At 48.2% G+C, this 26,515-nt stretch overlaps 1 protein-coding gene and 1 non-coding gene across 5 annotated transcripts; both read left to right on the plus strand.

Moving 5' to 3' along the window:
* The first annotated feature begins 5,305 nt into the window (after nucleotides 1–5,305).
* On the plus strand, nucleotides 5,306–26,420 carry Eif4g1 (eukaryotic translation initiation factor 4 gamma 1). 4 transcript variants are annotated; one of them, XM_090343108.1, is made up of 34 exons: nucleotides 5,306–5,415; nucleotides 6,212–6,268; nucleotides 6,500–6,593; nucleotides 6,889–6,975; nucleotides 7,472–7,492; nucleotides 8,064–8,240; nucleotides 8,444–8,543; nucleotides 9,473–9,585; nucleotides 10,409–10,501; nucleotides 10,701–10,767; nucleotides 11,049–11,870; nucleotides 12,110–12,198; nucleotides 12,286–12,472; nucleotides 12,562–12,695; nucleotides 12,811–12,969; nucleotides 13,116–13,304; nucleotides 13,495–13,692; nucleotides 13,887–14,033; nucleotides 14,873–15,109; nucleotides 15,234–15,338; nucleotides 15,419–15,578; nucleotides 15,780–15,880; nucleotides 16,311–16,416; nucleotides 17,223–17,325; nucleotides 17,563–17,789; nucleotides 17,942–18,060; nucleotides 18,181–18,353; nucleotides 21,034–21,159; nucleotides 21,301–21,382; nucleotides 22,313–22,411; nucleotides 22,517–22,654; nucleotides 22,757–22,838; nucleotides 22,963–23,103; nucleotides 25,794–26,420. In XM_090343108.1, exons 3-34 carry the CDS (start codon nucleotides 6,534–6,536, stop codon nucleotides 25,976–25,978), a joined length of 4,827 nt encoding a protein of 1,608 aa, XP_090199234.1. In that variant the 5' UTR covers nucleotides 5,306–5,415; nucleotides 6,212–6,268; nucleotides 6,500–6,533; the 3' UTR covers nucleotides 25,979–26,420. The 4 variants fall into 4 exon arrangements, with proteins under 4 accessions (XP_090199234.1, XP_090199240.1, XP_090199250.1 ...); XM_090343114.1 differs by having other exon boundaries at nucleotides 13,119–13,304; XM_090343124.1 differs by lacking the exon at nucleotides 7,472–7,492 and having other exon boundaries at nucleotides 13,119–13,304.
* LOC150069028 (small nucleolar RNA SNORD66) lies at nucleotides 15,634–15,709 on the plus strand. Its single transcript, XR_016538596.1, has one exon. It is a non-coding gene; the product is annotated as a small nucleolar RNA SNORD66 (small nucleolar RNA).
* Nucleotides 26,421–26,515: the final 95 nt, after the last annotated feature.

Genomic DNA, 26,515 nt, shown 5'->3' on the forward strand with positions numbered 1-26,515 from the left:
ACCCAGCTGGATTATGTTTCTATAGTTGTCTTTGTCCTCTCACAAGGGATTCTTCATAAGAAGTCAAAGCCAGGGCTGGGAGATTGGCCTAGTGGTAGAGTGTCTTAGCATGCAAGAAGAGTTGGGTTTGACTCCTGCGTACCACATACATAGAAAAAGCCGGACGTGGTGCTGTGGCTCAAGTGGTAGAGCTCTACCTGAGAAGGTCCAAGGAGAATGTTCAGGCCCTGAGTTTAAGCCACAGGACTGACCAGAAAAAAAAAAAAGTCAAATCCCTTGATATTAGCATAGTAATTATTTGCTTTACCTGATTTCCAATGGAGATTGTGGTAAGATAAATTAGGGCTGGAGATGTGGTTCGGTGGCCAGGGTTTCTTAGCATGCTTGAGGCCCTGTATTTGTTTCCTAGTGTTCCCTCATAAAGAAAAAGTTATAAACTAATAAGACAACTCTCACCCGGGCAGTGGTTTATGCCTGTAATCCTAGCTATACAGTAGGCTGAAATCTGAGGATCGAGGTTCAAAGCAAGCCTGGACACTAAAATCCATGAGATTATCTTCAATTAACCCCCAGAAAACCAGAAGTGGTGCTGTGGCTCAAGGGGTAAGGCAGTAGCCTTGAACTGAAGAGCTAAGGGACAATGCCCAGGTCCAGAGTTCAAGTCCATAGCTGACAACACAAAGATAACTCAAGTTGGTGATTGCACTTTATAGTGAGAAATTTTCACAGCAGTTTTCTCATTCAGTCATTTTATTCAGCAACAGTTAATGGAGTCATTAGAAAGTATTCTAGTTTGAAAGGAGACAAAAATTTTGGAGACAGAAAAATCCATCTAAACAAAGCAGAGTCAGCCTCGCCTCATGTCAGTAATTCTAGCTACTCAGGAGGCTAAGATCTGAGGATCACGATTCAAAGCCCATGCCTATAATCCTAGCTACTCAGGAGGCTAAGTTCTGAGGATCACAAGTCAAAGCCAGCTCGGGCACTAAAGTCCCTGAGATTATTATCTAACTGCCAGAAAACAGGAAGTGGCACTGTGGCTTAAGTGGTAGAGTGCTAGCCTTGAGCTGAAGAGCTCAGGGATAGGGCCCAGGCCCAGAGCTCAAGCCCCATGACCAAAGAAAAAATAAAGCAGGCCAGTGCTGGTGGCTCAGGCCTGTAATCCTAGCTACTCAGGTAGCTAAGATCTGAGGATCTCTGTTCAAAACCAGCCCAGGCACTAAAGTCCATGAGACTCATCTCCAGTTAACCAATAGAAAACCAGAAATGGCACTGTGGCTTAAGAGGTAGGGTGGTAGCCTTGAGCTGAAGAATTCAGGGACAGCGCCCAGGCCCACAAGTCCCAACACAGACAACAAAAAACAAAAACAGAACTGTGGCTCTTGTAGAGTGCTAGCCTTGAGGAAAAGAAGCTCAGGAACAGTGCCTAGGCCCTGAATTGAAGCACTATGACCAACAACAACCACCAAAAAAACATGAAGCAATAGAAAAACTTGTGATATGAATGTAGGAGGTCTGTGATTTTGAAGTAAGCATCTAAGTGGCTAGATGAGAGTCAAATTAGGGGAGGCTTTGAGGAAACAGACTTGGAGGAAGATGAGTTTGTACAGAGAAAAGGATAGTATGGTATGACTCAGAATAGAAAAAGCAGGAAGGAGCAAATTATACTTGTTTACAGAAATCATAGGTAATTTTGTTTGTATATGACTAGGGGAAAGTGTGGAAGGAGAATCGGCTAGTAAATTCAGTTCAACAGTTCAGGCCAAATTTAGAAAAGCTTTTTCTTTTGTTTTCCCTCAGTCCTAGGGCTTTAACTCAGGGCCTGAGTACTGTCCTTGGGCTTTCCTCAAGGCTAGCACTCTACCATTTGAGCCATAGCACCACTTCTAGCTTTTTCTATGTATGTGGTACCAAGGAATTGAACCCTGGTCTTCATGCATGCTAGGCAAGGACTTTACCACTAGGCCAAACTTCCAGCCCAAGAGCTTTGTTTTGATAAAAATTTAATAATGATCTTTTAATGGGAACCACTGAATGAGAGTAAGAAAGTGACACCTATCTGAGTGAATGACTTCATTATGGAGGCTGGGAGGTCAGGCAAGATACTTGAATGCCCCAACTAGGGTAGTAGAAGGAAGATGAGTTTGAGATTAAATCAATAGGATTTGATTTTGATCCACTCAACCATGAGACCTGGTGACTAATAGTAGTATGTGGATTGTAAAGGAATGTAAGGTGGAGGTGAATCCTTAATTTTCAGTTGGGCCATATGTATTCATTGCAAGGAATGCATTCAGTTTATGTATGTGTGGGTTGGGGAGGTGAGGGACTCAAATCTTTAGGTTTATGCAATTGGAGATTCCTATAGTCTGTGAGGTGATTAATTAAAGATACATTTTAGGTAGTTCTGACAAGTTCAAGAGTAGTTTAGTGGGCCATTCTTAGGTACTACACAGTATTGGATTTTTTTTTTTTTTTTTTTTTGGTCAGTTGTAAGGCATGAACTCTGGGCCTGGACACTGTCTCTAAGTTCTTCAGCTCAAGGCTACCACCCTATCCCTTGAATCACAGTGCTACTTCTGGTTTTCTAGTGGTTAATTGGAGATAAGAGTCTCACAAACTTTAATGCCTGGGCTGGCTTTGAGCCTTGATCCTCAGATCTCAGGCCCCTGAGTAGCTAGGATTACAGATGTGAGCCACTGCACCAGGCTTAGTAATGGAATTTTATTTACTAGTTTGCTTAGGGAGGAATCAATTGTCTTATATGTAAAGAGTAATATACAGTACCCGGAGTTTGGCCTAATGGTTGAGTGCTTGCCTAGAATGCACAAAGACCTGGGTTCAATTTCTTGGTACCACATACATAGAAAAAGAAGTGGTGCTGTGGCTCAAGTGGTAGGGCCCTAACTTTGAGAAAGCCCAAGGATGGTGCTCAGGCTCTGAGTCCAAGCCCCAGGACTGGCAAAAACAAAAACCGTAAGATCAACATTTTCATTCCCTAATGGTTCCTCCTTCAAGTGTATATTTTATACTTTCCTTTAGAGCTGCTGCCCTGCATCTCATCAGGGAGGTGACTTGAGAGGATTCTTGTTCCTCTTCTATTGCCACCCTCACCTGTGTGGTGATATGCATGTCGGAGGCAATCTGATTGACTGCAGGAAAAGAGCCACAAAGTAAAGTTGAGGTACCAATTCTAGACTGCTCTGAGCTTTAGCCCTTCATATAAAGTGGGAATAACAGTGTAGCCTACTTTGTAGAAGATTTTGAGGATTGAGATCCCATATCAAAATGACCAGTTTACCATGCATACCTGAAATCAGTGCGAGGGAAAGATCCTTTGCTAGCTACCTAGGCACTTGCACATGAAAATAATTGTCCCAATCTAATAGAGGGTATATACTCCTAATCTGTAATCCTACCTACTCAGGAGGCTGAGATCTGAGGATTGGGGTTTGAAGCCAGTTCTGGCAAGAAAGTCCCTGAGACTCTAATAAGCCACTCAGAAAAAGCCAGAAGTGATGCTGTGGCTCAAGTGGTAGGTGGAGCATTAACCTCGAGCATAAAAAGGTGGGGGACAGAGCCCAGGCCCTAAATTGATTCTGCATGACTGTGAAAAAAAAATATTCAGCCTACTTTCAAATTTTCCCATTTACAGGCAAGTCTTAGATAGCAGGCTATATAGATAATAAGCAGTGGAGTTTGGATTCAAATCCTTAAAACAGTAGATGGGTGTGATGGTACAGGACTTCTGATGCCTGCAGAAGTGGAGATAAGACTTTTTTTTTTTTCTCAGTCCTGGGCTTAAGCTCAGGCACTGAGCACTGTCCTTGGACTTTAAGGCTAGTGCTCTACCACTTGACCCTCAGCACCACTTTTGGCTTTTTTCTATGTATATGGTACCGAGGAATCGAACCTCGGTCTTGGTGCATGCTAGGCAAGCACTCTACCACTAGACCAAACTCCCTGCCCCAGGACATTGTTTTTTTGTCTGAAACTGAGCTCTTCGGCTCAGGCTACTGCCCTACCCCTTGAGCCACAGTGCCACTTCTGGTTTTCCAGTGGTTAATTGAAGATAAGAGTCTCATGGATTTTAGTGTCCAAGCTGGCTTTGAACTAAGCTGGCTTTGAACTACAATCTTCAGATCTCAGCCTCCGGAATAGCTAGGATTATAGGCAATTAGCCCCGCCCCGATTTAGGGCATGCTTTCTAGGCCAGTGAGGCTTAGTTTCAAAAAAACGAAAACAGCCAGGGGTGGCGCGTGGTGGCTCACGCCCAAAATCCTAGCTACTCAGGAGGCTGAGATCTGGGGATCAAAGTTTAAAGCCAACCCAGACCCAAAAGGACCTGAGACTTTTATTAAACCTCTAGAAATTAACCTCTAGAAAATGGAAAGTGGGGCTTGGCTCAAGGGTAGGGCGGTAGCCTTGAGCTGAAAAGCTCAGGGACAATGCCTAGGCCCTGGGGTTAGGGTGGTAGCTTTGAACTGAAGTGCTCAGGGACAGCGCTCAGGCTGAGTTCAAGCCTCATGACTCACAAAAAACAAAACAAAAACAAAAAACACAAAAAAACCAACCAAAAAAAAAAAAACAACAACTTTCCCTTACCCCCAACTCTGGGCCTGGGCACTGTCCCTGTGCTCTTTAGCTCAGGGCTACGCTCTAGGACTTGAGTCACTGCGCTACTTCCGGTTTTCTGGAGATTAACTTGAAGATAAGACTCTCATGACTTTTGTTGCCCGGGGCTGGCCTTGAACCCAGATCCTCAGACCTGTCTCCTGGGCAGCTAGGATTACAGGAGTGAGCCTCAGGACCAAGTTTCTGTTCTCTTCACAATCTCAAGATGTCTCGACTGGCGTTTGCCCCTCCCGTGAAATGGCTGATTTTTGTAAGTAAAAACAGTCTCTTTTCTTTTTGAACTACTTTCTCAGTTACGGGTTCCCTTTCTAAGTAACAGTTTCTTTTGTTTACCTTCCAATGATCAAGTCTATTCAAAGGCTGCATACTTGTGCTTTACTTAAGGCAGGGCTGAGATTAATTTCACTTTTGCTAGCCCTAGGCCAACAACCCTATCTAGCTCGAAGCATGCACTCCATAAATGCTAGAGCAAACTATGAATGAACTAAAGAACCGCCGGAGACTCAGAGGGGGGGTCGCACTGGGAGTTCTAAAGTTCGGGAGGGGACACAGGGCGGGCTGTGGCTGTCATGTGATGGGGCGGAGCAAATCCCATGTGCTCTCGGGCGCCGAGAGTTCGGCGCGACTCCGCCCTCTGCGCCGGTCACGTGGGGGCGCCGGCTGCGCCTGCGGAGAAGCGGTGGCCGCCGAGCGGGATCTGTGCGGGGAGCCGGAAATGGTTGTGGACTACGTCTGTGCGGCTGCGTGGGGCTCGGCCGCGCGGACTGAAGGAGACTGAAGGTAAAGCCGCCATGTCCGGGCTCGACCCGGCCCCCCCACCCCCTCCCCCCGCATCCGCCGCCATCCGAGCCGGGACCCGCCACCCTGCGCCGCTGCCCCGGCGTCCCGGCCCCAAGGCCCGAGCCTGGGCCCCGGCCCGCCAGGCCCTGATCCCCGGCCCACGTGTGCCGGGCCTGGCCCGGCCTGGGTGGGGGTGGGGGAGCGCGGGGCCGAACCGGGCTGGTCCCGCGGGCCGGTAGTGCGCCGGGCTCACTGGCAGCAAGATGCCACGGAGAAGGCCCGGCGGCCCACGGCACGGACACCGCGGCTGCCGGCCCGCGGCCCCCTCCCCCCTTCGCGGCCGGGCCGCCGGGAAGTGACACGTTGTTCTTTGGCACTGGCCGGCGCCGCGCAGGGAGGGCGTCGGGGAGGGAGGTGGCGGCGGCGAGCAGGGAGGAGCCCCCAGCCCCGCCCGCCCTCCTGGCCGACCCTCACTAGCCTGGAGCCGGCTTCTGGGCGGCCCCCGCCCGCCTGGCCTTTTAGAGTCTTAATCCCGCCCTTCCTGGCCTACACTCTAGGGCGGCGGCAGGCCTCGCCTCTGGCCCCGCGCGAGTGCCCCCGCCGCAGGCGTGCCTTGTGTGCCCCTGGGCCGGGTCCGAACCCGGAGTCCCCTGGTGGGGGGTGGGGACACCACGGCCGAAGCTGCCTGCTTCATTTGTGATCTGGGAGCCTGGTGCCAGCAAGACCTGGAATTTCCGGTCTGGTTGGTCTTGGGCCCCGCGGAGCCAGGTTGATACCCCTCACCTCCCAACCCCAGGCCCTCGGATGCCCAGAACCTGTAGGCCGCACCGTGGACTTATTCTTAATCGAGGGGGTGAGTGAGGGGGCTGTTTCAGCGGGCGGGAGAGGGGAGTGATTGGAGATGATGGGGGCTTGACAATGTGTTGGTGGGGACACAGACTGAATCTTTTCTGCTCCTTGATTCCCTTGGCACCTCCTGGGCTCCGTGTTGGACCCAGCCCTTGCTTCGATCCTTCCCCTAGCCCATCCATTTCCCTTCAGCTTGGGTCCCTTCGCCTTTCCGAGTTCCACTGTTTCCCAACAGGTGCTGGGGGGACCCTGATGTGGCACCAAATGAAATGAACAAAGCTCCACAGCCCACAGGCCCCCCACCCGCCCCATCCCCTGGACTCCCACAGGTAATTAGGGAGGAATTAGGACTGGATGGGGGTGGAGAAGACCAGGCAGGCAGTCAGGAACGGGTTCCAACCTCTGGATTTTCCCACCCCCATCTGTGTCAGGGCAAAGTGCAGCTGCATGCGGCCAAATTGAGACAGGGCCCCTGGCTATCCCTGGGGGCTGTTCCAGGAGGGGGCATGTGGACTGATCAGGCTCTTGCTGTAGATCTGCTCCCTTTATTTCACCAGCTTGGGTTTTGGCCCCACCGGAGCTTCCCCTCTTGCTGAACTCTGGTCTCCCCCTCCCCCCCTTCAGCCAGCGTTTCCCCCGGGGCAGACTGCACCGGTGGTGTTCAGTACGCCACAAGCGACACAAATGAACACGCCTTCTCAGCCCCGCCAGGTGAGGGGCTGTGGGAACGGGAGTAAGGGGCCTGGGTGGGAACTGTGGAAAGCTCTGTCAGCCTGGACCTAGGATGGAAACTATGGAGGCCCAGTACCTAGCCCCAGTTCCTGACGGTGGCTCTGCTCTTTCATGCGGCTCTGTACTTTGTGCTGTTGATTACTTCTGTGTGGTGCCTGGCCTCTTGGGGAGTGCATAGTCAGTGAGGATGGCCCACTGGGGTTCTCATGCCTTTGACAGTTGAGGACCATTCTGTGGGCCCTGCTGCCAACTCTTGCTTTCCTATTTCTTCCTTTTACTCTGGGAGGTTGCCATTACTTCATTCCCCTTCCCTGTTTTCTCTTTGGGCTGTGGTTGAGGTGAGCATTCCAGCTGGTTTTTGCTTTTTTCTCTTCCCTACATTCTTCCTAAGTTGGAGAATACTTGTCCTGCCTCATCCCCACCCCTTATCACCTTGGGGATAATTCTCTTCTTTCCTGTCCCCATTTGCTCTCAGGGAGGATTCAGGTCTCTGCAGGTAATGCTCTTTTCTAATCTTGGACCATTTCCTGGTCTTAACCCTTACCACCCTGGATGCTAGACAAAGGGATTAAGGGTCTTCTGGGTGGGTACTTGTTTGTTGTTTAAGTCTCCATTTTGAGGCTGTGATGCATGACAGGGATGAACTTTTGAAGAGTATCTGGGAATTGGGAAATGGTTGCATGTTAGCAGCTAGTGCCTATGTATCTTAGGTGGCGCAGTGCATGCTGGCGGGTATAGTGCCTGAAAAGGCCTTACATAGGCATGATAACACCTAGGTATTAGGAAGCCTCTGCAGATGGGTACAGTGGTGAAGTGTCTAGTGGAAATGGTAGTGAGTGCATGGCAGTGAGAGAGTAAATATACACAGGATACAAAGTGTTCTCTGAGTTCTGGGGGCATATGTGAGTACAAGAGGCTACTTAACTATTGTTCAGGTGGGTCTTAGAAGGATTGATCTCCATCCTTTGAAGCCCACAGTGGTTTCCAGACTATAAAGACATTGTTCAATGCTGATTTTGCTGTCAACTTCCTTTCTTGATACCAACTGCCTTCCTCCCTCTTGACAGCATTTCTACCCTAGCCGGGCCCAGCCCCCCAGCAGTGCAGCCTCCCGAGTGCAGAGTGCAGCCCCCGCCCGTCCTGGTCCAGCTGCCCATGTCTACCCTGCTGGATCCCAAGTAATGATGATCCCTTCCCAGATCTCCTACCCAGCCTCCCAGGGGGCCTACTATATCCCTGGACAGGTGAGGCTGAGGGGCTAAAACCTATAATCCCTTGTACCCCAATCTTCTTCCACCTGTCCTATCTCCTCTCCAAAGTGAGGCTTCCTTCTGGTCATGCCCCACAGTGGGCTTGCCCTACTTTGCCTTTATAGACTGGTATAGTTTTCATAGCTGTTCCTCAAAACTCTTTCTCTTACCTTCTTTCTCCCCTCAACCCCCACCAGGGGCGTTCCACATATGTTGTCCCGACACAGCAGTACCCTGTGCAGCCAGGAGCCCCAGGCTTCTATCCGGGTGCAAGCCCTACTGAGTTTGGGACCTACGGTAAGCAGGGGGAGGGAGTCAGTGGTGAGAGTGCAACCAAGAAGCATCTAAATTAATCTGCTTTCTCGGCGTGGCTTTTGGTCTAAAATGATAGGGTTAATAGGTGGTAGGGATTGGTGCTTAATATTTAACTGGCATTGGTGGGGAAGAAGATTTACTCTTCTGCTAAGAGAGCTGAGGTCTTCCCCACATAAGAAACGTAGGATCAGGTTCCAGCCTGAGGGCCTGTTGGTGGCCTTTCCCTTGTGATATTCTTTCCATGGTTGGGGGATGTGATCTGGATTTGGGAGGTTTAGTCCTGTCAAAAAAATAATTGAGCATGAATCTAACACAGGTATGGTCTTGTGTATATGTATGCATGATTTAAGTAGGTGCTGTTTATGGCACTTGTCTGAAACAAATGGACAAGACTGCAAATACCATTTTGGAGATAATTGCTTTAGGGATTCATTTTTCTTTATTGTGGGCCTAGTTCATAGTGATATATTTTGTTTCCTTGCCCTTTGAAAAGGGCTAGATACTGACTGGACTTAGACTTGAGTGGATCAGGGTTGGCAGATTTTTATTTATTTTTTTGTATCCAGCCAAAAAGCTGATTGTATTTTGGGTTGAAAGTGTATGTGCTTATTGCTGGGAGAGGGTGGATGAATAAGGTGCCTTGTGGGGTTGGAGACAAATACAAGCCATCCTATTGCCTGGTGTGGTGGGGCAGGACTTCCTGCCTACAAGGTGTGTGCGTGTCAGTGTCAGGAATTCTTGTAAACGCAGTTCAGACTGGTTCTCCAGCTTTGACAGACATCTAATTCCCTGGAGGAGGAGGATGGGGCAGGGTAAGGGCCTGGCTGTGGGAGGCTTTCAAGCAGGCATTAGTATTATGTTGGGCCCTGACGCTGCCACCAATCTTCCTTTCCGTCTTCCCTCCCCCAAAGCTGGTGCCTACTACCCAGCCCAAGGTGTGCAGCAGTTTCCCGCTGGCGTGGCCCCTGCCCCAGTTTTGATGAACCAGCCACCCCAGATTGCTCCTAAGAGGGAGCGTAAAACAGTAAGTAGCAGCAAGGGGCTCTGGGACAACTGGGAATGGGAGAAATCATATCTGGCATTAATGGGGCAGTGTGTGTCCTTAGGAGCAAAACCTGAAGATCTTCGTAGATGAGAGTAGGCTGAGAATGGAGTCTGGATTATTTGGGTTCTTTGTAAAATACTGATTTCAGTGTCGAAGTGGCTCATGGGAAAACTAAAATGGCTAGCAGGGAAATTACCAAGAAAACTGGGCTTGGGTGGGGGGGTTCGTAAGAACTGTGCTTGGTTTTGGGTTTCTGGTAGCTTGCCTTGGAAATGGTTTGTTTTCTGCCCACCCCCTCCACCCTTTAGTCCTGGAAGCTCAGGAGGCCTCCGCCTCTGCTTGGTCCTCAAGCCTTGGGCGTGGTGCCCAGAATAGGGTGCCAGGGCTGGGGAAGCCGCTGAGTCACCCTAGCTCCACCCACTGGATCTGGGCCCTGCCCCCAGAGATCAGACCGACTAGCCACAAGTGAGACCACAAATGAGCCATCTGGGTGCTAGATGGGGGTCCTTGGCCCCTGGGTGTGCAGCCACTGACTTGGGGACTGCTGGTGGGGCAGAGGTGAGAGAGGGAGGGGCATTGTGATGTACAGATTTGCTCTGTGAGGTCAATGGTCTCTTTAAGGGTGGGGGCTAGTGCAGTGACTACAAGAGCAGCCTGATGGGTTGACAGAACTCATGGGGTTTCTGGCACCCACCCACCTGCTTCCCAGTAGGGGGTGGGGGGTTGGCCCAGAGTCTTAGGAGTGAGGCAAGGTGGAGAGGTGGGCTCCTCCTTCCCACTCATTCCATAGTTCTTTCCCCAGATTCGAATTCGAGACCCAAACCAAGGAGGGAAGGATATCACGGAGGAGATCATGTCTGGGGCTCGGACTGCCTCCACACCCACCCCTCCGCAGGTACTGTCTCCTCTGAGCCATACCTTGTTTGGGATAGTTATTTTGCCCAGGATTCCCATGTCCTTTGATTTTTTTTTCCTTTATGTAAGGGATTTCCCTGCCTTCCTGGATTTCTAGGCAGAGCTAAAGTAGAAATGACTAGTAAATAAAGGGTGTGGGATTCTCCAGTGCAAACTTGGTAACCCTTTGTGTCCTGCAGACGGGAGGCGGTCTGGAGCCTCAACCTAATGGGGAGACGCCCCAGGTTGCTGTCATTGTCCGGCCAGGTAAGAAAGCCAGTAAGACAGAACTTTGGGGAAATTTGATTTAAATTTCAGGAAGGTGGAATAATTTTGAATGGTGCCAGAGAAGAATGACTTAAGTTCCAGTGGATTTGAGGGACTGGGTTTTGGAGAGAAGGGAAAATAGCTTTGGTGGGAGGAGATTGGTAGGTGGAGTGTGGGAGTGTTAAATTTGGAGTGCTTTGGCTGGGGTAAGGGGGAGGAGGAAGAATAGTAGCAGCGAAGGGCTTGCCTTTGGGTACTCACTCTTCCTTCCTGTGGTACAGATGACCGGTCGCAGGGAACAGTCATTGGGGGCCGGCCAGGGCTGTCTGGTCCGGAGCACAGCCCTTCAGAATCCCAGCCTTCATCACCTTCTCCAACCCCATCACCACCCCCAATCTTAGAACCGGGGTCTGAGCCTAATCTTGGAGTCCTCTCTATTCCTGGGGACACTATGACAACGGGGATGATACAGATGTCTGTAGAAGAATCAACCCCCATCTCTGGTGAAACTGGGGAGTCATATTGCCTCTCTCCAGAACCCACTCTTGCTGAACCCATACTGGAAGTAGAAGTGACACTCAGCAAACCAATTCCAGAATCTGAGTTCTCTTCCAGTCCTCTCCAGGTTCCGACCCCTCTGGCACCTCACAAGATGGAAATTCATGAGCCTAATGGCTTGGTCCCATCTGAGGACCTGGAACCAGAGGCGGAGTCAAGCCCAGAGCTCGTCCCTCCCCCTCTTCCTGCGTGCCCTTCTGAATCCCCTGTGCTTATTGCTCCGACTGCCCAGCCTGAGGAACTGCTCAATGGAGCCCCCTCACCACCAGCTGTGGATTTAAGCCCAGTCAGTGAGCCTGAGGAACAGACCAAGGAGGTCAGCGCATCAGTGGTTGCCCCCACCATCCTCTCTGGTACTCCAGTTCCTCCAGCTACTTCCCCTGCCCAGGAGGAGGAAATAGAGGAAGAAGAGGAGGAAGAAGAAGAAGAGGAGGAAGGAGCTGAAGTGGAGAATGAAAAGGGAGAAGAGGAACTGCTCCCCTCGGAAAGTAACCCTGCCTCAGCCCACTTGTCCCAGAATTTAGAAGCAACTGCAGCCATCCAAGGTGAAGTGTGGCTAGATGATGAAGATGAGTTGGGCTCCTTCTCTTCATTGATGGTCTCCCGTTGAGCCTTTGCATCTGGGTTGTGGAATCGCTTTTAGCGAAACCTAAGAGCTAGAGTGAGGGCTTTTTAAGCCTGTACTGTACTTTTTACTTTTTAAGTACTGTACTCTGGCTGTTTTGGATCTTTCCTTTTAGTGATATTCCTTGTTATTCCTATCTTTTTCTCTTTTCTCTTTTAGTGGCAGTATCTGTGCCAAAGAGGAGAAGGAAGATTAAGGAGCTAAATAAGAAGGAAACTGTGGGAGATCTTCTAGATGCCTTCAAAGAGGTAAGGGAATAAATAGGTCAGAGGGCAGAGGGTTTGGGTATGGACAGTAGTCATGATGCAACCAAAACTGGTATTCTATGGTTATAGGTAAACCCAGCAGTACCAGAGGTGGAGAATCAGCCTCCTGCAGGCAACAACCCAGGCCCAGAGCCTGAGGGCAACAGTGTGCCTCTTCGGCCTGAAGAAGCAGATGAAACCTGGGACTCCAAGGAAGACAAGATTCATAATGCTGAGAATATCCAGCCAGGGGAACAGAAGTATGAATATAAGTCAGGTATGCAAAGGAATGGTTTAAGAAGAAAAATTGAGCATCATGCCGAGATCCTAAGGAGATGGGTGTGACTGAAGCATCTTCTCTTTCAGATCAGTGGAAGCCTCTAAACCTTGAGGAGAAGAAGCGTTATGACCGGGAGTTCCTGCTTGGCTTCCAGTTCATCTTCGCCAGTATGCAGAAGCCAGAGGGATTGCCTCATATCACTGATGTGGTGCTGGACAAGGTTAGTGGTTTTAGGGGTCGGGGGGTAAATTTGGATGTTGGATGAATCCAAGGTCCAGAATGAAGGGTCAGTAGACATGGTCTGCTTCTAAGATATGTATGTGTATTCTTTATAGGCCAATAAAACACCGTTGAGGTCGCTGGACCCCTCCAGACTACCTGGCATAAATTGTGGCCCAGACTTCACTCCATCCTTTGCTAACCTTGGCCGACCAACCATTAGCAGCCGTGGGCCCCCAAGGGGTGGGCCAGGTGGGGAGCTTCCCCGAGGGCCGGTGAGTGGGATTTGCTGGAGGGGCAGAGGGGTTAGGGAGTGGGGTCTTGATGTCTTGCAGGTTGGGGACAAGTATGCCTTGAAGATAAAGTGGGTGACATGTCCTAAGTGGTTCTATCTCTTCACCTGTCCCCATCCTTTACTTAGCAGGCTGGCCTGGGACCCAGGCGCTCTCAGCAGGGCCCCCGAAAAGAACCACGCAAGATCATTGCCACTGTGTTAATGACTGAAGATATAAAACTGAACAAAGCAGAGAAGGCTTGGAAACCTAGCAGCAAACGGACAGCAGCTGATAAAGACCGAGGGGAAGAAGATGCTGATGGCAGCAAAACCCAGGTATTGGCAAGTCCTGCTTTTGATCTCTCTATACCTCAAGGTTAGCAACATAAGCTCATGTTGCAATCTTTTGTGCCATTCGATCTTTATTAGTAATGTCTCAGTCCTACTGTATTGCCCAGTTCTGGCAACTTGTGTTTATCAGAACCTCACTGGTTCCTCCATCTTCTCTGTCCCTTTATCCCTACAGGACCTGTTCCGCAGGGTGCGTTCCATCCTGAATAAGCTGACACCCCAGATGTTCCAGCAGCTAATGAAGCAGGTGACACAGCTAGCTATTGATACAGAGGAACGCCTCAAAGGAGTCATAGACCTCATCTTTGAGAAGGCCATTTCAGAGCCCAACTTCTCTGTGGCCTATGCCAACATGTGTCGATGTCTCATGGCGGTAAGTTTCCATTGTTTTTGAGTTTAACTTCCCAAGGCTTCAGAAGTCAAAGCAGCTTCTTGGCTTTCCCCTCCAGCCTTTGCTGTTGGCAGCCAGTAGGGGGCAGAGCCATTGCCAGAGGTCTTAGGTGTTAGGTTGTTAGACTTGGAATGCTTTTTCTAGCAAGTCTGAGTGTGACTTTTCTATACCTATAGCTGAAAGTGCCCACTACAGAAAAGCCAACTGTGACTGTCAACTTCAGAAAACTCTTGTTGAATCGATGTCAGAAAGAGTTTGAAAAAGACAAAGATGATGATGAAGTTTTTGAAAAAAAGCAAAAGGAGATGGATGAAGCTGCTACGGTAAGAAAGTCTACTTAAGGTTACTTCTACTTTTTTTTTTTTTTTTTTTTTTGACTGACCCGGGCTTGAACTCAGGGTCTGAGTATTGATTGTCCTTGGGCTTTCTCAATGCTTAGTGCTATACCACTTGAGCCACAGAACCACTTCCAGCTTTTTTCTATGTATGTGGTATTAATGAATCAAATTTGGATTGTCATGCATGCTAGGCAAGCACTCTATCACTAGGCCAAGCTCCAGCCCAGGTAACTTTTTTTTTAAGGCCTGGGGATTGAACTTAGGGCCTTGGCCTGATCATGCAACCACTTGAACCATTCTGCCATCCCTTTTTATGTTAGTTTATTTTGTAATAGGATCTTGATTGCAGTTTTCCTATTGGTGATTCCTTCATGTCGCTGGGATAATAGATGTACATCACTGTGCCCAGCCATTTTGCTTTCCCCATAGGTGGGATGGTGTGGAGTCTTGTGAGGTGGAATCCTGTGAAATTTTGGGGGTTTTTTTTTGGTCTAGGCTGGCCTCAGATCTGGTTTGTTTTTGCCAGTCCTGAGCTTGTGCTCAGGGCCTGAGCACTGTCCTTGGTCTTTCTCAAGGCTAGAGTTCTACCATTTGAGCCACAGCGCCACTTCCAGCTTTTTCTATGTATATGATACCGAGGGATCAAACCCAGGTCTTTCTGCATGCTAGGCATTCTACCAAACTCCTAGCCCAGGCCTCAAATCTTGATCCCCTGATCTTCACCTCACCTTCCAAGTAGCTAGAATTATAGGCTTGAGCTGCTTCTGCACCTGGCTAGTCTACTAGGTATCTTTTATGACATGATTCTTGCCCCATGACTGCAGGCAGAGGAACGGGGACGCCTGAAGGAAGAGCTGGAAGAGGCACGAGACATAGCCCGACGACGTTCTTTAGGAAATATCAAGTTTATTGGAGAGTTATTCAAACTAAAGATGTTAACAGAGGCAATAATGCATGATTGCGTGGTCAAACTACTTAAGAACCATGATGAAGAGTCCCTCGAATGCCTCTGTCGTCTGCTTACTACCATTGGCAAAGACCTGGACTTTGCAAAAGCCAAGGTAAGAGTCCTGGGATGTTGAGGGTGGTAGTGAAAATATGTGAGCACCTGTCTGCTGATGAGCTAGGGCTTCTTAGCCGTATTAGAGAAACATTAGAGGTTTTTTATTCTTTGCATCTTTCTAGCCCCGAATGGATCAGTATTTCAACCAGATGGAAAAAATCATTAAAGAAAAGAAGACTTCATCTCGAATCCGTTTCATGCTTCAGGATGTGCTAGATCTGCGGCATGTATGTGTCTTTCCCATTTCTGCTGCTCTCAGTTGTGACACCACTAAAGTGTCTGAACTACACCTGTCCTGTTCCCACAGAGCAATTGGGTGCCACGCCGAGGGGATCAGGGTCCCAAGACCATTGACCAGATCCACAAGGAAGCTGAGATGGAGGAGCATCGGGAACACATCAAAGTGCAGCAGCTCATGGCCAAGGGCAGTGATAAACGTCGGGGCGGTCCTCCAGGTCCACCTATCAGTGAGTCTGAGGTTAAAGCTGAGGGAGTGGGTCGTGAAGGAGAATGAGTTGTGCTTTCCTCTGATGACTTCCTGTTAGAGCCACGTGTCTGGGCCACTGAGACCCCATGATGGAACTGAGGATCTGAGGAAGGGAGCTTAGCTTAGAGTGGGTCCAAGACAGGTGTGTTAGGATTTACTTACTACTTCCTTTTTGTCCCAGGCCGAGGCCTTCCACTTGTGGATGATGGTGGCTGGAACACAGTCCCCATCAGCAAAGGCAGCCGCCCCATTGACACCTCACGACTCACCAAAATCACAAAGGTAAGAGCTGTCTTTTGGAACAGGTAATGCTTCTGATGCATAGAGTAAAGAAGAGTCAAGAAAGTCTTAGTCCCTAAGATTGAGGAGGTAATAGCTGACTTTATTCTTGGACTAACTGATTAGATTGCTGGAGCTTCATTAGATTGTAAAATGCCATCGTCTGTAAGGTTTGTTCACATTGGTCTGGGAAAACTGATCTACACTTCAAATCTAGCCCAGTGTCTGCTTCTGTACATCCCACAGACCAAGAAGAGTTTTCATGGGGCTTGCTTGAGAAAAAGAGAAAATTCAAAAAGTAAATTACATTTTGTGATGTAGAATGTTTGCCTGTTCCCTAATCTGGGCTACTTGCGTCTAGTTATCTGTGTGGTATTGTTGACTGAATGCTCTAGTCAGGATACACATGTGGTTTTATTCTTTTCTTCCATAGCCTGGCTCCATTGATTCTAACAACCAGCTTTTTGCACCTGGAGGACGATTGATGAGCTGGGGCAAAGGCAGCAGTGGGGGTTCAGGAGCTAAGCCCTCTGATGCAGGTATGAACTGGGTTATTTAATCTGAGGTCCCTCAAGGAGGGCAAACAAAGCAGAAGCGCTTAAAAGGGCCCATCCATACTGCTTTATTAATGCTGGGCTAAGTGTCATAAACTAGAAAGTTCAGAAAATGTAAGGGGTTTTGGTTTTGTTCTTTGGTGCTGGCAGTATGGGGCTTGACCTCAGGGCTTTGCACTTCATTTTAGCTTTTTTGTTTATAACTAGAGCCTTAGGTTTCACTCCCAATCTGGGGTTTTGTTTATGTTGGATTTTTGTTTATTTTTATTTGTGTGTGTGTGTGTGTGTGTGTGTGTGTGTGTGTGTGTGTGTGTGTGTGTGTGTGATGGGGCTTGAACTCACATTGTCTCTGAGCTCTTCAGCTCAAGTCTACCATTTTAGAAGTTAATTGGAGATAAGAGTCTGGGTCCTTTTTTGTACCTGGGCTGGCTTTGAACCTTAATCCTCAGATAATCCTCAGATCTCTGTCTCCTGAGTAGCTAGGATTACAGGCATGAGCCACTGTGCCCTGCTGTTTGTTTTTATTTTTGTGCTGGGCCTAGGGCTTTGAACTTAGGTCCTGGGCAGACTTTCCTGCCTGAGCTGGCTTTGAACTGTGATACTCAGAACTCAACCTCCTGATACGCTACGATTATTAGCTGGAAGTAATTTTCAAAGTTTTCTACTTAGCTGGTTTCTAACCTTACTTGATTCTCAGATTTTTCAGATTTCTGCCAGGTTTACAGATGTAAGCCACCAACTCCTGGCTTAAGAAAAAAAAATTTTTTTTAATTGTTTGTTCGCTTTCTCAGCATCAGAATCTGCTCGTCCAGCTACTAGTACATTGAATCGCTTCTCAGCCCTTCAACAAGCAGTACCCACAGAAAGCACAGATAACAGACGGGTTGTACAGAGGTAAGGCTCCTGGAGGTTTTGTTTGTCATCTTGAAAGTACTATGATTAGGTTTTGGTTGTTGCCTTATCATGGGAATTCCTCTTACCTATAAGATTGGGGCACATTCTTGAAGGGAAGAAGACCTAGAGGTTGCTCAGCATGTTGAGTAGTTCTGCAGGCAGTCAGATGCAGGTATAAACTGGGTACATTTGAGAAACAATGAGTACAAATGAGAAACAATGTGTCTAATATTCCAGGAGTAGCTTGAGCAGAGAAAGAGGTGAGAAAACTGGGGACCGGGGAGACCGACTAGAGCGGAGTGAGCGGGGAGGTGACCGTGGGGACCGGCTCGACCGTACAAGAACACCTGCCACCAAGCGTAGCTTCAGCAAGGAGGTGGAGGAGCGGAGTAGAGAGCGTTCCTCGCAGCCTGAAGGACTGCGCAAGGCAGCTAGCCTCACAGAGGATCGTGGACGGGACACTGGTGAGAGGTTGGGAGAGGAAAGGAGGGAGGAGGGTGTTGGCTGGTTTGATTAACTGGCCCCAGGTCTTTTGGGAATTCCAGATCCTCTTTGCTAAGAGAAATCAGGAACTGAAGACTATCTGGGATCTGTTCTCTCTCCTCTCTCCCCCCAGTGAAGCGCGAAGCTGCCCTGCCTCCAGTAAACCCCCCGAAGGCTGCACTCACTGAAGAGGAGCTAGGAAAGAAATCCAAGGCCATCATTGAGGAATACCTCCATCTCAATGACATGAAGGTCAGCAATGCAGGGACTGTGATTACGGATTCCAAGTGGATAGGGAGGGAGCCATATTGACAGGCACGGGCCAGGCAGGTGACAGCTTTCTCCCTTTTCTACCCTGTTGTGTCCCATCAGGAAGCAGTACAGTGTGTGCAAGAGCTGGCTTCACCTTCCCTGCTGTTCATTTTTGTGCGGCATGGCATCGAGTCCACACTGGAGCGTAGCACCATTGCTCGAGAGCATATGGGGCGGCTGCTGCACCAGCTGCTCTGTGCTGGGCACCTCTCCACTGCCCAGTACTACCAAGGGTATGACCGATCTCATCCCACTTCTCGCACGTACCTACCCATAAATGCCTTCTCCTTTGTGAAACCTTGGAAATGTGTGATAAGAATATACATTTCTGGGCTGGGTGTTTGGCTTAGTGGTAGAGTGCTTGCCTAGCATGCATGAAGACCTGGGTTTGATTCCTAGTACCACATACACAGACAAAGCCAGAAGTGGTGCTGTGGCTCAAGTGGTAGAGCTCCACCAAGGACAGTGCTCAGGCCTCTTGAGTTCAAGCCCCGCCCCCCCAAAGGAAGAAATATATATTCCTCCTTTTTTTGATTTCTGATATTAGTGAAGCAACCATCTTTCTAGCTGTCTCAGTAACTCCATTCTTCCCTAAGTGTATATTCTTTCTTTTGCTCTTTCCTCATCCATGTTAGGTCTTGGAGATTGGACCCAGGGACTTTGCACATGCTATGAGCTGGTATTCTACCATTGAGCTACACTATTAAAACCTCCTGGGTGGTCTTCAAATTTTTTTTCCCCAATTATGGATGTGATCTGATTGTGTATATGGTGAGAAGTTTATGGTCAGCTCATGGGAAGATGAATTTTTTTTGCTGGGGGGAGGTGTCCTGGGGCCTGGGAGCTGTCCCAGAGCTCTGCAGCCAAGGCTACAGCCCTACCCTGAGCCAAGCCCCACTTCCCATTTTCTAGAGATTAATTGGAGATAAGAGTCTCAGGTTCTTTTGTGCCCGGGCTGGCTTTGAATCTTGATCCTCAGATCTCAGCCTCCTGAGTAGCTAGGATTACAGGCATGTAAGATTCATATCTTAAAAGAAAAGCTTAGAGTTGGAGACTGAGTGCTGTTTAATCCCTGCTACTTAGAAGGCATATAGATGGGGTGAGAATTTGAATTAAAGGCTAGTCTGAACAAAAAAGTTACTTAGCAAGACCTCCCATCTCAAATAAGCCTATTGTTCTGTAGTATACATCTATATGAGAGGCATATAATACGATGGCACTCTAAGCCTCGCCTGGGAAGAAGTGCAAAATCCTCTGAAAAAATCACCTAAAGCAAAAACGGATAGAGGCATGGTTCATATATTTAAGTGTTTATGTAGAAAATGTAAAGCCCCAAGTTCAATATTGCCAAAAAAGAGTTGGGAAATCATGTCTTTTTCCTGCTATAATTGGATATTTTCCTCTTGGTGGGAGGTATTTTCCTTTTGCAGTATGTAAGTTCTTCAAGATTTATCTTTTTTCCCCCATGATGATGATGATGATTGCAATGATTGCCAGTCCTGGGGCTTGAACTCAGCCTACACACTGTCCATAGACACTTTTTGCTCAAGGCTAGCGCCCTGCCACTTAGTCACTTAAAGTACCACTTCTGGCTTTATATGTGGTACCAAGGAATCGAGCTGGGGCTTTGTGCATGCTAGGTGAGCACTCTACTACTAGGTCAAACTTGTAGTCCTAATTATTTTTGTATATGAAACGTTTGTAAGTTGGGCACTGGTGGCTCCTTCTTACCTATAATCACAGCTACTCAAAATTCTGAGATCTTAAGATCATGGTTTGATGCCATCCTAGGCAGCAAAATTCATGAGACTTCTCCAGTTGGTCATAGAAAAAGCCAGAAGTGGTAGAGTTCTAGTTTAGAGTAAAAGGAGCTCAAGAGCAGTGCTTAGGCTTCACGTTCAAGCCCTAGAACCAGCAAAAATAAGTAATAATAATAATAAAGAGAAAAAAATTGCTGGTGCCAGTTGTTCCCATTTATAATTTTTGCTATCTACTCAGCAGGCTAAGATCTGGTGATCATGGTTCAAAGTCAGCCCAGGCAGGAAAGGTCAAAGACGCAAAGTGAAAGTGTGGCTCAAGTGATAGAACATTAATCTTGAGCAAAAACGCTCAAGGGAGAGCACTCAGGCTCTGAGCTTAAGCTACAGGAATGGCACGCACATATACACACACATTCTTTCCCCACACCATGGAGTATGGGGACCGTGTCTGGAATTCTAACATTTAAGAGGCTAAGGCAGGAAGAGTTTAAGGCCAGCTTGTGTTACCTAATAAGACTTGAATTTAAAAAGAAAAAAAAAGGGCAGGGAATTTGGCCTAGTGGTTAAAGTGCTTGCCTAGCATGCACGAAGACCCGGGTTCGATTTCTTGGTACCACATATATAGAAAAGCCCGGAAGTGGTGCTGAGACTCAAGTGGTAGAGTTCTAGCCTTGAGAAAGTCCAAGGACAGTGCTCAGGCCCTGAGCTCAAGCCCAGGACTGGCAAAAAAAAAAAAAAAAAAAAAATGAGTGTGTGTTCATCCATCTTGGTCAACTTTTTTTTTTTTTTTTTTTGGCCAGTCCTGGGGCTTGAACTCAGGGCCTGACCAATGTCCTTGGACTTTCTCAAGGCTAGAGCTCTACCACTTGAGCCACAGCACTGCTTTCTGATTTTTCTATGTATGTGGTACTGAGGAGTCAAACCTGGGTGGGTCTTCATGCATGCTAGCCACACACTCTACCACTAGGCTATGCTCTTGGCCCTCAACACAACTTTTAGGAGATAAGAGAAGATGGTCTCAGCTTGAGATCACTCCATGTCCAGAAAATATTTCTGAATGGTTCCACAGCTGATCCTTAGCTAAATATACCGTCAGAATTGAGGCCTGACCCATTTTTCCCTAGAATGCTCTGACTTTGAATTCCCTATGCAGGCTGTATGAAACTCTGGAATTGGCTGAGGATATGGAAATTGACATCCCCCATGTATGGCTTTACCTGGCGGAACTGGTAACACCCATGCTACAGGAAGGTGGGGTTCCCATGGGAGAACTGTTCAGGTAAGTCCCTTTCCAGCCCCCCAGGTGGAATTGAGAGGAAGTGAAGACTGGATAGTGGGAAGGTTGAATGCCTGGGTTTGGAAAGGAATGGAGTAATGTTGGAACTCTGGAGTTTATCTTCGTTGGGCCTTTCTCTTTTAGGGAGATTACAAAGCCACTCAGACCCATGGGCAAAGCTTCTTCCTTGTTGCTGGAGATTCTGGGTCTGCTGTGCAAAAGCATGGTGAGTGAGCCTTTCAAAGCATATTGTGTTTGGACTTTTGAGTGACTTGCCTGGTTCTGGTGGCTGTGAGTGAAGACTCATTTCTCTGCCTTGGTAACCCGGAGTATTGGTGATGGCAGAATTGTGTTGGCACCTGATAAAAAAAAATGTTGAGGAACAGTCTGCTTCAGACAGTTCCAAGGTTGATTGACAATGTAAGACCCTAGAGCCATAATTAATTGACTCATTGGAGCAGTATTTCTTTGAGCATTGACTTTATTGACTGTTGAGAATGCAGTGGTGAAGAAACCAGTCATAAAACAAAGTTAGTACAGGAAAAAAATATTACTGAGTTAAACCCCAGTACCTCAAAATAAAAAATAAAGTTAACAGTGGCTGATGAGTATAAAAGGGGAAACATTGGAGAAAGGCAAATTGGGTATGCTACGTAGTGGTAATTAGAAGATGGGTATGTAGTTTCAGAAGAGGTCAACTATCTGGAACATGGAGGAATAAAATTTTGGCTTGAGACTGCTGGTCTGGTATGTGTTAGTGTTGGGGTGTTGCTGCTTTAAGATTTTCTCAGTTTAGGAAACAGACATACTTATTAAAAGTCATTTCTTCCCAGAAACACATTTGTTACTTGAGGTAGTGCAAAGAACGCTGTTTTAGGAAAGGTAACTATAGATGACATGTGAAGGCAGGATAAAACACTTGAATTTAAGTAGAGCATTGAGTTTTACAAAGTTAGTTGACATTTTTTTTTTTAGAGGCTCACCCTCTTGTCAGCGTCAGCACTGTTGAGTACTGGGTGAGTTCTCAAGTGAATGCTGAGTACTAGGCCAGGTGCAACTGTGCCTGTGTGGTACTGGTGGGCTTTCATCGAAAAATACATGTGCAAATACTGGAATTTTGGAGAAAAAAATAGTTCTTGAGTCTTGTGTTTTCCAGGGTCCCAAAAAGGTGGGGATGCAGTGGCGAGAGGCTGGGCTCAGCTGGAAGGAATTTCTACCTGAAGGCCAGGATGTTGGTGCATTCATTGCTGAACAGGTTTGAGGCTGGAGCTTGATTAATTTTAACATTTGAGGCTGGCCACTTCCTCCCTCATCATTCACATCATGCACTTGACCTCTAACCAGGCCCTTTTGATTGCAGAAGGTAGAGTATACCCTGGGAGAAGAACCGGAAACTCCGGGGCAGAGGGCACTTGCTTTCGAGGAACTCAGAAGGCAGCTGGAAAAGCTGCTGAAGGAGGAGGGCAACTGTAACCAGCGGGTGTTCGACTGGATAGAGGTACGATGCTGAAGATTGGGGAAGGGTAAACTAGGTATTATAAGAACGGGGACATAATGGACATAATTCAGAACTCATGGGCTCTTTGTTTCTCTTGTACAGGCCAATCTGAATGAGCAGCAGATAGCATCCAATACATTAGTTCGAGCCCTCATGACAACTGTCTGTTATTCTGCAATTATCTGTAAGAGAAGCCAGGGAGGTGGGAAGGGGCAGAGTTGGGCCCAAAAGAATAATGAAGGGAAAGGGGTTCAGTCTTGTCTTTCTAGGACTTAACCAGGCTAAGATTCCTGTCTTCTTTCCCGTAGTTGAGACTCCTCTCAGAGTGGATGTTGCAGTGCTGAAAGCACGAGCGAAACTGCTACAGAAATACCTGTGTGATGAACAGAAGGAGCTGCAAGCACTCTACGCCCTCCAGGCCCTTGTAGTGACCTTAGAACAGCCTGCCAGTAAGAGCCAGGCTATAGGGATGGAGGCGGGATTGAGGGGATGCCAGACAGGAGGGCAGCTGTGGAAGGTGCTCCAAGAATGCCTTCTTCTTACTTGTTTCCTTGCCTATACGTGGAAGGAGTTAGTCACAGCCTTAAAGGCAGATTTACTGCCTGCTTTGTGCCTGGCCATCTGTTAGATGTCCAAAGTACAGAGATGATTTAAGTATAGCATCTTTTCCATGTCATGCACCTCTCTGCCTGGCACAAGGCTGGAATGCTGTTCACTTTGCCTCTTATTTCTTTTACAGGTGTTGTTTAGGATAGATGGTATTGTTACTTTTTTTTTTTTTCCCCCACATTGAGGCTTAGGTGAGCGTGTCTGAGCTTATTATCCCAGCAGTTAGGTATGCATCCATGTGTTGAGATAATCAAAGCCAAGAACTCTTAACAGTTTCTGCGCTGGGCTGCAGTCAGTGGCTTTTGGGTAATCAGTGTTGGGGGGTGGGTCTGATGGGTAGGAATTAGCTAAGTGAGAGGGGAAGGGGGTCTGAAGATGAAGGCACTGCCTGGAGTTGTTGGAAGGAATACGATGCGGGAAAAGCGCTATTGAGGCAGTTCTGCCTAGTGGTGTAGAGCGCTTGCCTGCCATGCACAAAGAACTGGGTTCAATTCCTCCGTACCTGGAAGTGGTACTGTGGCTCAAATGGTAGAGCTCTAGCCTTGAGAAAGCCCAAGGACAGTGCTCAGGCCCTGAGTTCAAGCCCCAGGACTGGCAAAAAAAGAGAGCTGTTGAGGGAAGGCCATTGTGGGGAGAGCTGTAATCAGTTGTGATTCACAGGCTAGAGATAGACTAGGCTCAGTCAGTATGAGTCATATTAGGAGCTTTGGACTTGAACCTAAGGGCAGGATTAGGACCTTGGGATTGGAATGAAGGAGTTGATTGGCTACAATAGGAAAAGACTGAATTTGGTGGGATCTACACTAGTGCTTTGGCATTCCTGGTGACAGTGGAGAGATAGGGAAAGGGATTTAAGAGATATTTAGGAAATGAAGTTAACAGCTTTTAGTCACACTGATTTGAAGAGAGGGAGTCATGATGCTTAGAACGTTAGAAGAAAGGTTGACAGTGCTGTAGAATGGTGGGAGCAGATACAAAAATTGGCCTTTGAAATAGAAAATGTCAAGGCTGGGGACTGGTACCAGTGGTTCATACCTGTAATCCTAGGTACTCTGGTTGAGATTGGAAGATCATAGTGGTCACAGTTTGAAGCCAGTGAGAGCAGGAAAATTGTTTCTTCAATTAATCACCTTCTTCCCTTCTCCACTCTCCCCCTCCCCCATACACAAAGCTGGAAGTAGAGCTGTTTCTCTGGTGGTAGATCACAACTCTAGCTTTGAGGAAAGAGCTTAGAGACAGCCCAGGCCCTGATTTCAAGTCCTAGTACTGCTCCCCCCCACCCCCAGTGGGGGGAGGTGGAAAAACCCCTGCAGATAAAATCAGTACATCAGTGTAGAGGAAAACCTTGGGCTTGAATATAAAGGACAAAGTGAATCTCCTGGATGAGTATGCCTAATTTTGAAGCACCAGTGCAGGAAAAGGATCTGCTTGCCACTGCTGTGTGAAACAGCCACAAACTGTGTTTGTAGATTTAAGGTGAAATGCCGAGAAATGTCTGACTTAGCTTTCGGTTTAGGATTTTTACCTGAGCTGGACTTGAGATCCAGTAGTTTATTCATTTCATTTACTCTGCCTCCCTTCTCTCCACTCCTTCCCCCTCCCCCCCAAAAAAAAACCAAACCAAACAAAAACATGTTCTAGGGATTGAACTCAGGGCCTGAGCAGTGAGTGTCCTTGGGCTTTCTCAAGGCTTAGTACTCTACCACTTGAGCCACAGCACCCTTCTTTTTCTGTGTATGTGGTACTGAGGAATCAAACCCATGGCTTCGTGCATGTTAGGCTAGGTACTCTACCATTAGGTCATGCTCCCAGCCCTCTGCCTCCCTTTTTAGGAGCATAGAGTTAAGTTTGGAAAGATTAATAGTGCAACATGAGGAATAAGGTGATATAGTTTGAGGATTATAAAAGCAAGGCCTTAGCGTGGTGGTTCATGCCTGTAATCCTAGCTACTCAGGAGGCTGAGATCTGAGGATCAAGGTTCAAAGCCAGCCCTGGCACTAAAGAACATGACTCTTACCTCCAGTTAATCACTAGAAAACAGGAAGTAGGGCCGTAGCCTTGAGCTGAAGAGCTCTTGGACTGTGCCTAAGCCCAGAGTTCAAGCCCTATGACTGATCCAACAAACAAACAAAAAAAGGGCCTTGAAACCTACTCCCTGGGAAAAGGAGAGCAAGGGAAAGGGGGAAAAGAGATGCTTAAGTTCAGCCATGAATTGTTTTGGTGGGTCATGGGGCTTGAACTGCCTGGGGCACTGTCCCTAGCTCTTCAGCTCAAGGCCCTAGCCTTGATCCAAGACCCACTTCCCTTTTTCTAGAGGTTAATTGGAGATAAGAGTCTCGGGTCCTTTTGCGCCCTGGGTGGCTTTGAACCATGATCCTCAGATCTCAGCCTCCTGAGTAGCTAGGATTACAGGTGTGAGCCACTGCGCCCAGCAGGGTCTTATTTTAATAGTGAAGCTTGAAAGGGATACCTAGGGACAGTCTGGCAAGGGCTATGTCTAGTTACATCTAATTGTCCTGATGACTTGCAGACCTGCTTCGGACGTTCTTTGATGCGCTGTATGACGAGGACGTGGTGAAGGAGGATGCCTTCTACAGCTGGGAGAGCAGCAAGGACCCTGCTGAGCAGCTGGGCAAGGGTGTGGCCCTTAAGTCTGCCACAGCCTTCTTCAATTGGCTTCGTGAGGCAGAGGAGGAAGAGTCTGACCACAACTGAGGGCGGGTGGGGGTGGGGACTTGGTGCCCCATGGACACAAGGATGGCCCGGCCAGCCGTCTGGACTGCAGGGGGGTAGCAGCGGCGGCGGCAGTGGCAGTGGGTGCCTGTAGTGCGATGTGTCTGAGCTAATAAAGTGGCTGATGAGGCAGGATGGCTTAGGGCTGCCTGGGGGCCCCCCCCTCCAGGATGCTGCCAGGTGTCCCTTTCCTCCCCCTGGGGCACAGAGATATATTATATATAAAGTCTTGAAATTTGGTGTGTCTTGGGGGGGGGGCACCACCACCTGCCCCTGGGGGTCCTTTTTTATTTTCTGAAAATCACTCTTGGGACTGCCGTCCTCGCTGCTGGGGGCAAATGCCCCAGCCCCTGCACCACCCCTGCTGCTGCCTGGGCAGGGGGAAGGGGGGCACGGTGCCTGTAATTATTAAACATGAATTCAATTAAGCTCATTGCTTCTGCTTAATGATCTGCTGCTCCTTTTGGAGAAAGGGTGGGGTATGGGTAGGTGGGCATCTTCCTTTCCAGAGTTGGCACT

This window comes from Megascapheus bottae, chromosome 1 (genome assembly GCF_031878675.1).
Source record: "Megascapheus bottae isolate mThoBot1 chromosome 1, mThoBot2.hap1, whole genome shotgun sequence".
NCBI classification, from domain to species: Eukaryota; Metazoa; Chordata; class Mammalia; order Rodentia; family Geomyidae; genus Megascapheus; species Megascapheus bottae.

What these genes read in the sequence shown, in the direction of transcription:
- Eif4g1 (XM_090343108.1), top strand. Translation starts at nt 6,534, where the DNA reads ATGAACAAAGCTCCACAGCCCACAGGCCCCCCACCCGCCCCATCCCCT. An exon ending in TACTGAGTTTGGGACCTACG is followed by an intron (nt 8,544 to 9,472) that starts GTAAGCAGGGGG and finishes CCTCCCCCAAAG; the next exon opens with CTGGTGCCTACTACCCAGCC. An exon ending in TTCTAGATGCCTTCAAAGAG is followed by an intron (nt 12,199 to 12,285) that starts GTAAGGGAATAA and finishes CTATGGTTATAG; the next exon opens with GTAAACCCAGCAGTACCAGA.